Raw genomic sequence first — 18,098 nt, 5'->3', positions numbered from 1 at the left:
TTGTGGTGAATTGTCGTTCATGAGACTCACTTCGCAGAAAAAATTAATAAATGTTCCGTATGTACTCAAATGTTCGTCCTCGGCACCTTATGCCAACATAGTCAAAATGACAGATTAATGTTACATAAGAACATGAAATTTTATAAAATTCGTAAATTTTGAATTGCTATAACTTTTCATTTTCTTGGTCAATTTTCACAAATCAAATCGCAGTTTATAGAAGCATTTAACAAGCTTGCGGTAAAAAAAAAAAATCAAATGTAACAGACATTGCGAAGTACCCAAAATTAATAAAATAAAAACTAACACCATAACACGAATGGCACGCATAGACTAATAATTGACGGCTGTACTCGCAACTAGTATCGGATTGTCGATGCCACAGTAAAGATCAAAGGACTGTACACACGCGCTATGTTCGAGAGCGGAGATGTGCGTCCTTTTGTTGAATTACCTTGACTAAACATGGAAATAAAAATGGAAGTGGATGTTGCGATTGCCTTCCACCATTTAGTTAAAGTTAAAAAGACAAAGATGATTGCTAACTTAAGGATCCATGTAGAGAGAGCAATAAACCGATTGAAGGATTTCCAAATCTTGAACTCTACATTACCAATTACTCTCATCCCAGTATCTGATGCCATAACATAATAACTGTGTGTGCTGCTCTATGCAATTTGCAAACAGATCTAATTTTTTAAATGAAAGTAACTGAATTGTAATTAGGAATGTGTACATAAAATAAAGGAAAGCTTCTCTTCAAATAAATAAAAATTGTGGAGCGAATATTGTCAATTTTCTCTTTTTTATTACAATTACTACACTGGTCAAAATGTTTCCTGTTATTATTTACTTTAAATAAATATGTACATATTTAGAATTTATATTCAGTTGGCAGCATACAGTAAATAATTTTGAAATAACTAGTGGTTAAACTAATAAAATAATTATATTTCATGGCTAATTGCAGATTTCTTTATTGCATTGTAAATTAACTCTGGGGCAATGAACTCAAAAATAATTGTTCAGCTTAAGACATTGCCCTAGTCCACACCTCATGGTTGTATTCAATACGCTGCAAAAAAGTATCCCCCCTTGGTATATATAAAATATCGCACCAGTTTCATTTAGTTATGCCCATTTGTGCTTGAATTTGATAATAGTATTGATGATTTGGTTTAAGTTCAAGTTTTTCATTTGTAGTTACATACAATGCCTACATGTTTTCTTCCATGGGTTGATCAAGTGCTATTGTACGTGGAGACTTTATTTCCAGTAGTCCCTTTCCACAACAGGAACATTCTACTAATGCATCTGGGGAAGCCTCCATAAATATCTTTTTTGGATGTACAAACAACCCACATTCTGAGACTTCAATATTCACATGTCCTTTTCCTTTCAACATTTTTTCATACAATGATCGTGCTATTGGTTCAGTAATCCTCCCATATTTAAGATTTGGTAGGTTTGGGTCAATGGGGGTATATCCCATATTTAAAAAAAAAAAATTGGGATGGGATCTTTACTTAAATGGGACTATGGAGAGTCTTATTTCTAGTAACCACAGATTGGTAGCAGTAATACGTCCAGTTCTATATTTTTCCCATTCAACATTCTCTGATTGTCCCTGAGTTACTTTTTCAATGGCCATTATTTCTTCATGAGAATATGTGAGCAAGTCATTGATAAAATTTTCAGGTGACTGAAAATTGGCTGCAAGTAGTTGTAGAATCTTTGGAACTGCGATTTCATGCGATGTTTCTACCTCCACTTCAGTTCCTACATTAAAATCCTCCCGAGGGTTATAATTCACGGCTGTTGTGGACTCCTCCAAATATTTCCATATAGTTGAATCGCTGCAGCTGGGAAAAAGAGCATCAACTATCCCCTGCACTGTGTAGGAATATCCACCCTCTGATGATAATGTCTAGGGTAACTGCGCCCTTTATAATAGACACACATGGTTTACGATCGCTCTCTGCTGCTAGCCTAGGTAGCCATCTTACATTAAAGCATCTTGGAGACACTATTCAGTCGTCGATTGTTTATTTATTGTCCACACACGAACCTACAAATACAACATGGTGCCAGCGGTGTGCTTGGCGATTGAATGTTAGACCGGCTAACGGTTCAGCCGTAGAACACAGTCACGAGGCGTAAGTATAGGCTTAGCCTAGCCCTAACCATTTCGCAGCAGGCCACATAGCAGGGCCAACAGGTATCGTCCTCACGGAGTCGAAGTGACGAGTGGTCGCTCGACGTTTAGTCTACTTGTGAGTATTGTACTGATATACATTATGGCGGTTGCGTCGGGGTCGGCGTCATCAACAATACATTTCCCAGTTTCACTTCCTCTGGACACTAACGGCGACGTTAGAGAGAATTGGAGATTTTTTAAATCCCAATGGGTCAATTACGAAATTGCAACGGGACTAGCGGCCAAAGAGGCCAAAGTGAGGGTAGCTACATTACTCTCGGTCATGGGAAGAGAATGCCATAAAATTTATATGACACTCAAACTGCCTAAAGAAGGTCTTACAACAGACACCATTATTGAAAAGCTTGGAGCTTATTTTGAGCCTGCAACCAATGTAATTTATGAACGATACATATTTAACTCACGGGTTCAAAGGGAAGGTGAAACCTTTGACAAGTTCGTAACTGAGCTGAAACGCTTAAGTGATTCATGTGATTTTGGTGCGCTAAAAGACGATCTCATTCGCGATAAAATTGTCATTGGGGTTAGTGATCACAGTTTAAAATCTCGACTGCTTAGGAAAGCAAAGCTCACGCTAACCCAAACGCTTACAATGGGCCGCAGTGCTGAGGTAACGAGATTACAGCTGAGCTGAAAAGGATGGTTTGCAATGAGAAGTCAATGCCAGTGGACTTTGTTAAGAGTAAATTTAAGGGTAAGAACACTCATAAGAACACTCAGGGAAAAAATTATGGTAGTAAATCCCAGTCCACAGGTAAAAAGGGTACTCAAACCAATTGCAAATGGTGTGGTCATGTGAACCACCCAAAAAGTGAATGTCCTGCAAGTGGAGCAAAATGTAATAAATGTAAGAAAACAGGGCATTTCATGAATGTGTGTCGTAGCACCACTGCAGGTTATGTTAGACACCCTAAAGTTGCGGAAGTAAATAATTATGGTAATGACACAGATGACGATTTTCTGGGTGAAATAAATGTGTTAAATGTTGAGCAGGATGACTGGACCGTCAACATTAAGGTAAACAATACCAATGTCGCTTTTAAAAATAGACACAGGTGCTATGGTTAGTGTTGTAGAAAACACTCATGCTTTGGTTAAAGACCGTATGACAAGCTGAACTATAATTATTTATATCATAAGAAAATGATGAAGTACATACTAATGATTAATAAATCGCACTTGAAGACCTTAAATGAACTATCTTGCTCATTAAAAACAACTTTAAAAAATGCTCAATTTTTCGATTTTGCCAAATCTTAAAAATCGCAAAGGTCAAGTTAATACGTCATCACGCCACAAGACGTTGCCATTCACAAACTTCTTGCTCTCATTACAACGAATGCAATCAACGCGATGGCGGAGAGAAATTCAGATAGTGAATTAAGTTTAAATTTAGACTGGTCTTCGTCGTCGTTCGAAGGATGTAAATGAAAACGAAGAGGATAACGTTGGTACAAACGCTTATTTATTTGAACCAGAATATAGAGAAGAAGAAGCTACAAATACAGACGAAGACATTGGCGTAGGCATTCGTAGGCTTTTTAATACCGAGTGGTAAGAAATTGGCGCGAAGTGCCTATCCTAGGTCCACCCCCTGTTTTTAGTAGGGGAGGCGTTCCCTCTCTCTTGATGAACTACATCTCGGCGTAGGCCCCATAGGCATAACTTGATTTCTACCTTTACGATAATGCATGTTTATTTTAACATAAGCCTAATTTTTTTTTGTTTTGACCTTTATCACCCATCCTAGTGTACACGTATTTAGGGAGGTTTGGCCTAGGCTAGGCATAGGCCTACCTAATTAATAATAATAATAATAATAATAATAATAATAATAATAATAATAATAGAGTAGGCCTAGCCTAGGCTAGGCCAAGGCACGTTTTTTTTTTTTTTTTTTTTTTTTAGAAATTGCCATGGGGAGCTTTTATTAAACTATTAAGTAGGCATACTGTAGGCCTATGCCTATACAGACTGGGGTAGGTGTAGGCCTAGGGTTAGACATTTATAATTTTTCCATGGACAATAAGAAAAATTAGTATCTGAAAGAATGATGTCAATCCTAAGAAGGGGTGTGAACATATTATGGTAGAAATACATTACAAAGATTCATTTTACTTCTTTTAGTAGCAAATACCCACACCAAAAAATAATTTCTAATTGTGTCGCGTGAAACAAACAATTAATTATATTTGGTCTTACGTGTATTAAAACAAGTTTTGAGGAAAATTTTATGCTGTTGCATACTGAAAGGTAGGATGATTGGGGAAAAGTTATTGGTATAATATGTAAATGTATGATATTATTACTGTATTTATATCTGATATTTACTTTCACAGGCAATATAGACACATTGCATACAGAAATCTGGTCCGCTTCTGCTATGGCTATTTAGGCAGACTCAACAGAGTTACTCTACCAGCCTGTGCTGTGCTTAAGATACGCAAGGCATTTCCAAACTCAGAAGAAGAGGGTTACACAGGATTCAAATTAGGAAAGTTAGAAGAAATATAATTATAAATTTTATAGTGTAAATTTCCACTGATGAATATAACCGAGCAGCGGGTAAATAAACTTAATTTCTTACTACTTGGTATTCAAAGCATATGACGGTCTGCGCAATGTCTTCGTCCGTATTTGTAGCTGCTCCTGCTTCTCTAAATTCATTTTGAGGATCATCTTCAAATGGTATAAAATGGTAGTCTCTAAAATTAAACTTAATTTGCTTCTTATCGGTAATCTTTCCCATCAGCCTAACAGAACAAAACTCCTGTAGTTCATTATAATTACTGTAGTGGGTATGCTATGTGCTTGTTTGTAAACTTGACATTTTGGTAAAATTAATGAATAATTGGCACACTGCCCTAATTCAACTTTTATTATTTATTTATTATTAAATTTTATTTAATAATATAATATTATTTTAACTGGTATTCATGGCTTAAAATTTGATTCTAAACTTATTTTGGCCTCTTTCCACACACTTATTCTGTAACATATTATTATTCTTATTTCTTTTTACTATTTAGTATTTTCTTTGTACAGTAATATGTATGTGTATATGTGTGAATAAATTAAATGAAAAAAAACCAAAACAAACACGGACTATATAATTGCTTCTCTTTTGTTAAATAATGGCTCTGAAAAGAGCCTTTTGGTTTGAGTGTCTTGTTTATGTGAGACTGGTAAATCTTGACAGATGTTTAGCTATTGCTACATCTTTCTCTGGTCTGCTAAAGGCTGAACAAACAGGTGGTGGTGGAGACCTGAGTTGTGGAATGGAGAGTTGTAGGTCTTTCTTCCCACTGCTACACAACTGGATTGCCTCTGCTATTAGTTCATCAACATAATCTGTAAACAAATGTTTTGGAGTTTAAATTGTATTGAAAGATCACATGACTTAACTACATTTTCATAAGCAACTAAACATTTTCAAGTTAAGCTTACCATAAGTAGCCTCAGTCAACACTTTTTGCAATGTATATCCACCACTTTTAGATCTTGGATAAACTACGGAGTATCTGTCATTTCCTTTTCCATCTTTTAAAGCAATTCTGCCTGCATTTTCATTATAATGCAACGCTGCTATTATCACCCTAAAAATTAAATGACATAAGTTTGACAAGTTGTCCGTATAGCAATTGGTATGCAAGGTTGATGATTGCAAAGTGTATGTTTAACTCTGTCGACAGTATAATATTTTATGCAACAAATTTGTCTTGATGTCATATCACATTTTTCTTGCACATACAGTTTGATAGTGTAGATAAAGCCTAACTCTTACCTGGTAAACATGCCATTGTAGGAATACACCAGCATTTTGGGAGCAAAGTGAATTATAGTCCCATGGAATGCCTCTACACCCGATGTCTGCCGATGTGGACTAAGCTTTTGTATGTCCTTTAGAAAGTGACGTTTTTCTAGAAGATCGGACAATTTTTCGCATGCATTTGACCCTGTCATATGACAAAATAAAAAAATAAAAAATTAATATAACATTTAAACTGTAAAAACCATTACTAAAATCTTATCTTTACATTTATTTTTCGTGATGTTATATGATGTTGATAATACTGTAATAAAATGTGATATAAAAATAAAATTCCGACTACGGTAAGCATGTACAGTACTGTAATTTTAAAAAATGAAGACTTTTTTAAATAAATATTTTATACCTGGTTTTACCATTTCTTCCTATTTCTTTCCTGTATGGGAGGATGAAGGCAATTTGGGAAGTGCACTGAATGCCCAGTATGAATGTTCTAAATATGATTCTTTAAGCTCATGAACTTCCCAAGCATTTCATTTGGATCTCCACTAGGTGTGGACGAAGCTACCCAATAAACATGGTTGTTAATACTTCTTGCCCACTCCTGCACCACTTCACAATCCTTTTCTTTCCCGATGGCTCTTACTCTTTTTCCAAGGCCTGAACAAATAGTTTAAAAGAATGATAAATGTTAATTTTATTATTTTATATTTGGTCCACTTATTTTATACTAATATAGGAGGGTTAAATGAATAAAAATAATTGTAAAATACTAATTGGAGTGGAATAAAGAAGATGATGATAAACTTTTCTAAAAAATTATAGGCCTGTAGGAACAGTATAAAAAATATGAAAAACAAATTGAAAATAATTTATTTTAATCATATTAACGCATAAAATAGTTACTATTTTACTGTATGGTTTGTTTTTTTGCAATAAAAGAAATTGAGGAAGTTTACTTCAATAGTTGATCCCTGAATATTTGTTTACTACATACACAGGGGAGGAACACAACAATAAATTGTAACAATGTTATAATTGTTAAAGCGCGCGAATAATACACAGCGTGCAACAGTTCAAGTTCATTCAGTGCAGAGACATGGTACAGCATGCATGACAGTTTAGTACAAAACTTTACATACAGTTTCATTTATGAAAGGAAGCTTTGGATTTATTTTTACATCGAAGGATTCATTGATGTGTTTGATATTGAATTTGAAAGAAGTATGCTTAATACTGTTTAACAATTGAAGGATGCTTATACTTTTGATAATTAACCTGGCCTAGGATAGCTACAAGTGTAGGCAAAAAAAAAAAGAGGCTAGCTTAGTATAGTAGGATAGATGAATACAGCACCAGGCCTCAAAAGGTAAGCAGTCACACCTTTTTTTTATCTAGCTAACATAGGCTAGGCCTAGACCTTATTTTTGTTTATATGTAGCCATATGCCTATACCTAACTACAGAACAATTGCATATTAACTGAGATAGAAACAACCCCACAAAAGCCTATAAATGACAATATTTATTACCTGTCTGTAAGGGCAGCCTAGGGCCTGGCCATGCCTATAATTATTAAATAGCCATAGGCCAAATTATAAATGTAATTAGAGCAAACAAGTAGAGATGCTTTACTTTTAGCAACATCACATCATAATAATGTTGAATGTCTTTTAGGTTCTCTCTGATCCATTTGGCAACCTGTGCATGCCTGTCAGTCACAAGAGCTTGGATTTTTAGTTGCTCCATTCCAATTGCAGCCACTCCCAACTTAAGTCCTTCTAGTTCCATATGATAGCTGCCACCTACCACATTTTTCTGGTAACAAAAAAAAAACAAAAAAAAAAACATAGGGCTAGGCCTAGTAAAGCTGAATGATAATCAAATAATATGACTGTTGATATATCATTACCTGTACAAGTTGTATGTCAATCACTTTGTTTCTGTTGAGATCCATGAGAGTGTATGACCCATATTTTGCACAATGGCCTACGCTATCAGCTCTTGCATCACCACCTAGAACAACTGGTGCCCCAAGTGTTCTTATTTCGTCCATTATGTTTTGCCTTTTCCTTTTCCACACCTGCATTGTGGCTGGCTGTAAATACTGTTGTTGGTGTCGATAAAATGTTCTTTCAGTAATAACGCACACATTAATATGCGAAAGAGCATTCAGCGTCTTTCTGACACAGGATCCCGAGAAAAGGATAGAGGCTGATAACAAGAGGTTTCCAGCAGCTATTTCTTTGATTTTTGGTTGGCTGTTCCATTTTCTGCTATAGTTACACAACTTGCACACTTGTTTAATTAACCACATATGTTCCAACTATTTGTGTAACCTTTCTTTTGGTATGGCAATGACAGGAAGGACATTTGCTGAATAATTTTAGGAGCTGGTTCTCAAACACAATAAACTTCCTTTGGTCAACTGGACCCTTCGACAAATCACTGACACTGTCATCACTATCCGACCTTAAAACCAATATTAAGAAGAAAACTTAAAATGGTGTTGAATACTCTAATTTGAATTTAAATACTGTATATAGATTGTAAATAAAATTATTTTAAAATATACTGCAGGCTGTAGTTTAATGCTATGTATACTGTACCTTGTTGTAATAATATACAGTAAATACATGACAATAATTCCTAGAACTACTATTTGTAATTCCTTGTTAACTTACATTAATGATGATGAAAGATATGTGTTGTCTGGATTAAAAGTTCTATCAAAGATGCTAACATGATGATCACTCTCACAAGGTGAAGACTCGTCTTCGCTTTGATTGGGAGTTGATGTGCCTACTGGTATTGCAGTGATTGGTTCTTCAAAAATTGAGTTACCACTTGGTGGTACCTCTGTCAAAGGCAAATCAACTCCAGTGATTTGGGGGTCAGTTTGAGTTTCTGTAAACAAAAGACAATGTTTATATTGAATTTCTAAAAATTATCATTTATTTTTATTTTAAAAAGGGCATTTTATTGATATTAAAGTTCTATGGTATAATTACTAATTATGCAGCAGGTATAACTGCTACATTTAACAATATCAGAAAATAAAAATAAAAAATAAGAATTTTACCTTTGGTACACATTTTTGAGCCAACTTGCACACGCATTGAGCGTTTAGACGTTGTCCCTTTTTTCTGCACTTAAAGAGTAGTGGATGTTTTTGAATTATCCTATAATAGTATAATATACATGTAGATTTTTTTTTAAAAATCATACAGTACTTTAATATCTGAATTACAAACTTAGTACATAGATGTAATAATAATAATAGCCTATATATTAAGCAACAATAATATAATAAATAAGTATGAGTTGGTAGACTGAGAAAGGAGTACATACAAATTAAGTAATATTACTACCTGCAAGTTTCTGCTTTGCTGATATTCTTTAACAAACAAGGCTAAATGAGATTATGCATTTTCAATCGTTGGTACTGGCAATGTGCTGTCACCTTCCTCCCCACATTTTCTGCCTACTACCTTCTAATATGTTTTCAACATACTAGAATATTGAAAAAAAAATAAAAATAAAAAAATAAAAACAATACGAATTGACCTAATTATAAAATATAATACATACATAGCATGCATAATGGCATCTAATATTAATGATGATAACATAGGTCTGCCTATATTTTTAGGTTAGCCTCTAATCTCACTACCTATAGGCTATTAAGTACTCTCGATAAGTAGGACCCACCCGCCCAGGGAACAATTAAATTGGTAGGCCTACAGGTGGTAGTAGTGGTAGTAGTATAATAGATAGTGGTGGCTTTGGTATAGGCCTATTACTTAGGCTATAGGTATGTTCCAATACATACATATGCCTTTTATCAACTGCAAAAGAATCACTGAGGAATATAATGTAAAATGTTACGTAAACATACGACGTTACTAGGGATACAATTTCATAAACTTCTCACTATACTAGCCTAGGCCTAGTAGTAGTGTAGTACGCTAGCTTATGTTGCTAGGTACAGTAAGTAGTAAACATGACGCCAAAAAGGTCGGCGACCGGACCAACACGGAACATAAGACTGTAAATACCGACGGTGACTTACCTGTTTTCTCTGGCGTTTTACGGCGTACGTCCTTTGAATTTCCATTCCCGTTGTTTCCTTTTCTTTTTTTATTGTTGGGAAAGCGTTTTTCTTTAGTCTTAGGACGGAGGAAAGCCCCAGCTTTCGTTTCATTTGACATGTTATGTCGTAACTTTCTGTATCAAAGTGAACACTACAAATTGTTGCGTGAGCACTTGGACTTAAGAAATTCTTCCTCGTAAACTGAACGAAGCGAATCCACTGTCGTCTAATTCTTGGATTTTTTGGAAACAAAAGAAAATGAACATCATTCTTATCGGAATTCGGGCAACCCCCAACAACACAATTTTTCGACATTACTGTTATTATTTTATCGCTAGGAATCACTCAATGTATCTGGTGGTCGACGGGCTTTCTAAACTGGACAATAAACAAAAGGTTACTAAGGGGCATGATGACGTCACATGCTTGACCTTTCAATATTTTAGGATTTTTATGTCACCTCTTCGTAAAAGTCTTTAAAATTACGATTTTAGGAATATTTGTGCCGTTAAATCAATGCATATATTAGGCATTTTTCGTTTTGACAACGCGGCCAGTCTACTACGAACTAATGGAGCGTGACGGCAACGCCAAGACACTGTTCGCGTAGTAGACCAAGAGCTGTTTTCGTTTTTTAAGGCGACTACGACGACGCAGCACACACGTACGCCTACGGAGGAGAGTTAGTCGACCATGGTTTTATTACCATAGAACAATGTTCCCTTGTTTTATATTTGAAAGTTTCCAGTAAACACTGAGTGATGTTTCGCTGTTGGCTAGGATCTAGACCTACCTAGGCTAGGCTAGGCCAGCCTAGCCTAGGCCCTAGGTGTCAAAAGAGTCGTTACCGGGAGAAGAGGGGTGTCAAGCCTGCTCAGGCAATTTGCCAAATGCAACGATGATGTAGAAATAAATAACAATTTTAAACAGGTATTTTAATTTATATAGCAAGGCTTGATCCACGATATCAAGGGCGGATGCCCTAGCTAGCGGCACCAGATAATGTGTTTTCTCCTACCCGAAATCCACCCTGACAAGGCTAGGCTAGCCTAGGCCTAAGGCTCTTTTTTCACTATCCCCTGATTTACCTAAATTTATGTTGTGGCTATTCATTCCTCATTTATTGCATATGTATAAATAGGCCTTTATATAAAACATTTAATTACTCACTTGTTTTAATAATTAATTCATTATAAACGAATAATGCTCGATCGCGGATGCGATGAAAATTGCAACCCCCAACAAAAAAAGTTACCAGCAGTTTACTAAACAATCCGGTGATCTGATTGGTCAGTATTAGGGTAGTCGCCACTACGCCAAATTCAGAAATTGGGGTTGTCGCGGAAGCCGCCAATTTAGCCAGTAAGGTTTGTGAGCATGCGCAGATGTCTGTTACGCTCTATTAGTTCGTTCTAGACTGGCCGCGTAGTCAAAACGAAAAATACCTATTATGTAATCAGTACAACACAGGTGTTTTGTAAGTAAAAGCATAATTTATTAGCTTGTCATACGGTCTTTAAGCATTTAAAGTTGAACAAGGTTTCACAATGCTTAAAGGGTACTGGGGAATACCATTAGAGGTACTCGGGTCATGTAACGTCACCATGCGTTATAAAAAGAGATCAGTCAGCGATATTATCTATGTTATAAAGAACCAAAAATGGCCTTTATTAAGTAGACAAGTATGTTTGTCACTGGGGTTAATTGCCAGAGTCTATGAAGCACATTATGAAGTACATGGCAATGAGGTTTACAAAGAGTTTAAAGGTATGTTTGAAGGCTTAGGTAAACTTAAGGGAGTTAAACACAAAATTACACTTAAGGAAGGTTCTAAACCTGTATGTTTGTATACAGGTCAGTTAAACAAGTCAGTTTTGAGGAAAATCCACCCAATGAGCACTGTGGATTCTAGCCTTGCTAAGCTATCAAAGAGTAAGATATTCATAAAACTAGACGCCAATAGTGGTTTTTGGCAAATCTCACTAGATGACTCCACTAAGGAGCTAACTACCTTTCTAACTCCAGTTGGGAGGTTTTGCTTTAATAGGTTGCCACTTAGGATCACCTCAGCCCCTGAAATTTTTCAAAGGTCAATGACTGAAATGTTGGAGGGCATAGATGGTATTATATGTCATATGGACGATATCCTTATTCATAGTGAAAATGAACAAGTGCACAAGGAACCTGTCAAGGCAACGTTGGAACGTCTACGCGAATCAGGACTAAGCCTCAACCTTTGCAAATGTCAATTCTTTATGAAAACTATTAAGTTTTTAGGTCACATTATCGACGAAGCAGGCATACACATTGACCCGGGAGAAAACGACAGCGATATCGCAATACCCACCTCCGAAAGACGTATCAGAATTAGGTAGATTCCTTGGCATGGTCAATCACTTAGGAAAATTTATTCCAAGACTTGCGGTGATTAGCGAACCTCTTCGACAACTCCTACGAAAGGATACAGTGTGGACATGGAAAGTATGTCAGTGTACTGCATTTGAACACATTAAGAGCGTACTTACTTCACCTGACATATTAGCACACTACGACCCATGTCACGAGACTATCATAGCCACGGATGCCTCTCATTATGGAATAGGCGCGACGCTATTACAGGTACAGGAGAATGGTCAAAGGAAACCGATATGCTACGCGTCACGGCCATTAAGCGAAACTGAGAAGCGGTATGCCGTGATCGAAAAGGAAGCATTGGCGGTCACGTGGAGATGTGACAGATTTGCAGATTACGTCACAGGATTGCAGTTTACGGTTGAAACAGACTACAAGCCCCTTGTTTCATTGTTAATGACTAAGGAACTAGCTAAAATGCCACCCCGTGTTTTACGTTTCCGTTTACGCTTGACACGATACAACCCGATAATAGTACTCCAGTCGACAAACCAGAGAAAGCATATATAAAGTTTGTCAATGCAGAGGAGGAATTTGCAGAAGCTGCTATAGAGGCTTTGCCAGCAACCGCTCCTCGCATTCGGGAGATTATCAATGCTCAAAAAGTGGATGCAGAATGTCAACAAATACGTGCGTATTGTATGAACGGTTGGCCACCGTATAGACCAAATGTACCATTAATGGACACTTATTGGGAACACAGAGCACATCTCGCAATCGTTGATGACTTATTGCTGTATGATGAACGTATTGTGATACCACGAGTCATGAGATCCACCAGGGACATCTCGGGATAACGAAATGCCGCAACCGAGTACGAATATCCGTTTGATGGCCGGGTCTTTCTACCGCTATTGAGGAAATGATCAAGAACTGTAGGACATCGACCTGAAAACATCGAGCCGTTGATACCGTCAGCTTTGTCATCTAGGCCATGGGAGAAGCTTGGTGTGGATTTGTTTCATTTTAAGAACAAGGAGTACCTTATTGTTGTTGATTATTTTTCAAGATGTGTAGAAGTTTCGCATCTACACGAGATTTCCTACGCATGCGTGGTGAAAAGATCTTTGCACACCACGGCATCCGAGAGATCATCATGTCAGATAATGGCCCTCAATTTAGCTCAGAACTCTTTAGTAAATTTATGTAAGAGTATGGATGTACGCATGTGGCGAGTTCACCAAGATACCCAAGATCAAATGGAGAGGTAGAACGGGCAGTGAGAACGGTTAAAGGGTTAATGTATAAGAATGATGACCCCTAATTGGCTCTCCTAGCGTACCGAACTTCGCCACTACATAACGGATTTTCTCCGAGCGAGTTGTTAATGGGAAGAAGGTTGCGCACACAACTTCCTACTACCGATGCTCAGCTTACTCCATCTTACTGGCAAGGACCAGATGAAGCGAAATTTAAAGCTCGAGAGAATAGCTACAGAGAAAACCAGCAAAGAACCTTTAACGCGAGTATTACCAGAACTAAGAGATGGGCAAGAAATATATGTACGCGACCAACAGTGTTATGGTAAAGTTGTTGCAAAGCGAATCGAACCTAGATCTTACATAGTGAAGATAGACAAAGGTATTATAAGACGCAATCGTAAAGCCCTGATTGCAACTCCGGAAATAAGACCGGTTAGTTCACGTCGTACGATTGAAATTGAATTTCACCCGACACCTCAAGGAGATGCAAACCCCTCCACAGTAGTTACCCCAGGTAAAAATTCCAGTTAGACCAATTGGAACTGGAACCAGTTACGGAATGTGTTTTTGGACAATTCAACTGGTCCCAACTGTAACTGGTTTTAAATTCCAATTGGACCAGTTGGAACTGGAACCAGTTGCGGGTTGTGTTTTTGGACAATTCAATTGGTCCCGGTTCCAACTGGTCCCAAATTCCAGTTGGAAGTGGAACCAGTTGGGTGTTGTGTTTCTGGACAATTCAACTGGTCCCAGTTCCAACTGGTCCCAATTCCAACTGGTTTTAAATTCCAGTTGGAACTGGAACCAGTTGGGTGTTGTGTTTTTGGACAATTCAACTGGTCTTCGACTGGTGTCAGTTCCAACTGGTCCTAATTCCAACTGGTCTTCAATTGATCCAAGTTCCAAATGGTTTTCAATTGGTCCAAGTTCCAACTGGTCTTCAAGTGGTGCCAGATCCTTTTTGTAAAATAACAATGGCTATAATCAACTCCTGTAGACTTACAAAAGACACTGAGTTTAAGATATACAAACCATAATTTCTTTAATTAAAAACTGGTTTAAGTCTTCTGCTACACATACTGTACCTCAAATTCAAGCTTATTCTAGAGTCCTTCGCTTTACAGTCCTGTATAAATCAGCATTTTTGTCCATATTATATGCCTATTATATCCAGCATCACTAGAGTTTATTACTGTATATAAAACAATAATCACAAGAATCTGAACCTTGTGTGTTAGCATGCATTAACCATCAATCTTTGTATATTGAAGCAGCTGATACAATGATGCTTTTTCACGTCCGATGATAGCAAGCTAAATTAAAATTCTTGCTAAAAGATCAGTTAGTATGAATTCTGCAGTTGAACAAATCAAGCTTGAAATATTTAATCACATTGGCTTGTACTAACTTTTTTCGGAGTTTTGCACTTGCTGAAAGATATAACAATAACAAAATTTGAAATAAGAATAATAATGGCTAACTTATATAGAGCACATATTATGGAAACCTCTATGCGTTTTTTTAAACACGAAAAAAACATGCCAAGAATGTAAAACACAGCATATGCATTTCATTGTGCTGGGCATTTTAAAACCCTTTTTTGAAAAAATAAAAATGAATGAAAAATCAGACTATACAGGTCAATTATAAGAAATTAAGGGGCAGGGTAAAATGACTTTTTGTCTATTTAAATACCTATGCTCAATTTTTTTATTTTTAAATTAATCTTAATTAAGGTCATACAGTATATGTCTAGGAAAACGAATTAAATTGCATTAAATGTACCTTAATAATTACAATTTCAAATGTGTTATATCCCTTCGAAATTAATGTATAAGTATGATATGCATAATGTACAGTAGCTAAGATAAGTAAGAGACTAGAAGTTAGTTTTTTTTTTCAAAAGTGAATTATCAGTTTCCATTCCTGTTTTTTTTTTTTTTTTTTTTTTTTTTTTTTTTTTCAGTTTTCAAAACAGTTACAATTTCAATGTCCCTTATAGGCCAAATCAAAGGGTATAAATAGAACAAAAGTGTGTACTCCCGTTTATAGAAACGTCATAGCTGTGTAGAATGCCCACGTTCATTTGTGTACTGACGTATGCCCGCTATTTACTTGGCAAGTAGAAAAACAGACATGAAAATGGTACAGGACGTGGGTGGACATACAAATGACAGCGGGCATCTTACACTGGCTGCGTACTAGGGCATATCGCTTGTTTACCCTCTCAATGAGTGCAGTTGTCTCTTTAGTTCCATTTGGCCTAATTACGTACACATTAAATTTGATTACAGATCTCCCTCTAATGAAAGACCGCTCCAATTAAAGACTACCTCTAAATAAAGACCACTTTTCTGTATTCGCAAATTGACTATGTATTATTTTTACTATTCTAACTAGAGACCGAAGCTGCTAAAGGCCATGAAACTCCCGGTCCAAAAAGTGGTCTTTGATTGGAGGGAGACGTCCTGTATTTAATAACCGTCATCATATAGTAACTAGAGTACATATCATTTGTTTTAAGCATGTTGCTAATCAGAACCTAGGACCAGTAAACTTAAAACGTAAAGAAAACATTATATTCACCTTTGACGAAAGCAGGTAATTTTCAAGCTACGAGGCAAGGCAGCAGTTTAGCTAGGCCAACAAAGGCCCTATGGCCATCCCTAAGGCTACGCTAGCCTAGCCTATCTATATCCTCACTGAGGATAAATAGCTGGCATAGAGAGAGAACAGTGCGAACTGTCTATGCCTATGTCTATGCATTATGCACAAATATGCCAGTTCTTACCTAGGCTAGGTCTCTCCAAGTCTGTCTTACTACCACTACCCACTACTGTATCATGCCTATTAATGCCATACCCTAGTAGTAACCCACATTAACTGAATAATAAAACAAACCTCTTACCTCCATAGTGGATAATACTGCTAAACTACCTTCCAAGAATGTATAAACTAACTTAACTCCACCATCATGAATTCAAAAACACAGTACTCAACTGAAGTGACCAATCAGAATTGAGTGCAATTCGAGATACTTCCTGGTTCTCTAGTAACAGGTTAACTGTCTGCTGACAGATAACATTATTTTGCTCTCAACCCCAAGATGGATATGGGTATGGTAGGCAGATTAAGTTTAGGGAAACCGCAGTCCCCATCGGGTAGCCCCCTGACCCTCTCCCCCCCCCCCCGTCGGGGAGGAAAGCCACGATTCGTTTAAGATAAAACAAATATGTATTTTTTACATTAGGCAGATTCTCAGAAATAAAATCAATTAAATAAATGTTTCCATCCGACATAGTTAAAGAACTCTGTTATAATATACAGTCAATGTTTACGCCTTAAGCGAATATGTTCTGGACCTGACGACTACCAGAAGCAAGTTTCATTGTTGATTAGCCATTTTCTTAAATGTCATTTCCCACTGAAGTTCATCAAATCAGCAATTAGAAAGGCCTCATCTAAAACCCGCCAAGAACTCCTTACTTACAAGAATAAATCTACCTCTGATCGCATACCTATGATTTTTTATTACAACCCTATGATTACTTCATTTGCTAACACATTAAAACAAGACTACAAAACTCTTCAGGTAGACCCACTATTAAATCTGCATTTGAAAGCATACCTGTACTAGCTCAACGCCAGCCCCGCAAACTTAAGTCTCTATTAACGTCGTCTAGACTGTTTTCTCCGGCTCATAACCAGAAAAAAGGGCAACAGACCATGTGGTAATAGAAGGTGTAAGCTTTGCACTATCATCAATACTGATATTAGGTTTGTAGTACCGGGCACTAGTCACTTTATACGGCCCCCGATGTTAGACTGTTCAGCTTCCAATGTTGTGTATTTCATTTTTTGTAATATGTGCAATCATGGTAATTATGTAGGTGAAACTGGTTATAGTATAAGATCGAGAATGAACAATCATAAAAGCTACATTAGGAATAAAGATAGAAAATCTACAGTCAGTGAGCATTTTAACTCACCGGGCCACTCAATATCTAACCTTCGATTCATTATTATAGGCAATGGTTACATAACAACGAAAGCCAGAAGATGTGCTGAGATGCGTTGGATTTTACACCTCAATACCCATAAACAAGGCCTTAATAAAGATCTTGCATTCTAAGTGGCTATACATTCATTGACTGTTATTAGACATCACAGCTATAGTTTACTTCAAGCTTTTCTATTCTTACATTGTTGTCACATAATTTATTTATAGTTAATACCACACCTAATGTATATGTTAGTACTTTGATTATATGTTCAGTACGGTTAACGCTGATGGAGAGAGCAGGAGCTCTTGAAATATTCGTAAAATAAATTATCTATATCCTGAAATGTCAACCATGTTCATCTTTATTTTGATTAACTTCGTATTGTTTTATATTATTCGGGA

At 36.6% G+C, this 18,098-nt stretch overlaps 1 protein-coding gene across 1 annotated transcript; it reads right to left on the bottom strand.

The window, feature by feature from the left end:
* Positions 1–5,331: 5,331 nt before the first annotated feature.
* On the bottom strand, positions 5,332–10,197 carry LOC117101539. The gene is made up of 11 exons (XM_033241508.1): positions 10,059–10,197; positions 9,069–9,137; positions 8,671–8,893; positions 8,395–8,458; positions 7,899–8,312; positions 7,622–7,804; positions 7,443–7,446; positions 6,579–6,647; positions 6,003–6,174; positions 5,666–5,814; positions 5,332–5,569 (listed from the first exon to the last, which is right to left on the bottom strand). The coding sequence occupies exons 1-11, from the start codon at positions 10,195–10,197 to the stop codon at positions 5,391–5,393; spliced, it is 1,665 nt and encodes a 554-aa protein (XP_033097399.1). The 3' UTR covers positions 5,332–5,390.
* Between the last annotated feature and the right edge of the window lie 7,901 nt (positions 10,198–18,098).

Source organism: Anneissia japonica, unplaced genomic scaffold (assembly GCF_011630105.1).
Source record: "Anneissia japonica isolate Jap-2015-1 unplaced genomic scaffold, ASM1163010v1 scaffold310_len583560_cov164, whole genome shotgun sequence".
Taxonomy (NCBI): domain Eukaryota; kingdom Metazoa; phylum Echinodermata; class Crinoidea; order Comatulida; family Comatulidae; genus Anneissia; species Anneissia japonica.
Note: the sequence above shows the minus strand (reverse complement) of the source record. Positions and strands in the feature narration are given on the sequence as shown.

Excerpts from the sequence above, each read along its gene's own strand:
- LOC117101539 (XM_033241508.1), bottom strand. The coding sequence starts at position 10,197 with ATGTCAAATGAAACGAAAGCTGGGGCTTTCCTCCGTCCTAAGACTAAA. Across the intron at positions 9,138-10,058 it reads TAAAACGCCAGAGAAAACAG|TGCAGAAAAAAGGGACAACG; the intron begins GTAAGTCACCGT and ends CTACTCTTTAAG. Across the intron at positions 8,459-8,670 it reads TATCTTTCATCATCATTAAT|GTCGGATAGTGATGACAGTG; the intron begins GTAAGTTAACAA and ends ATTGGTTTTAAG.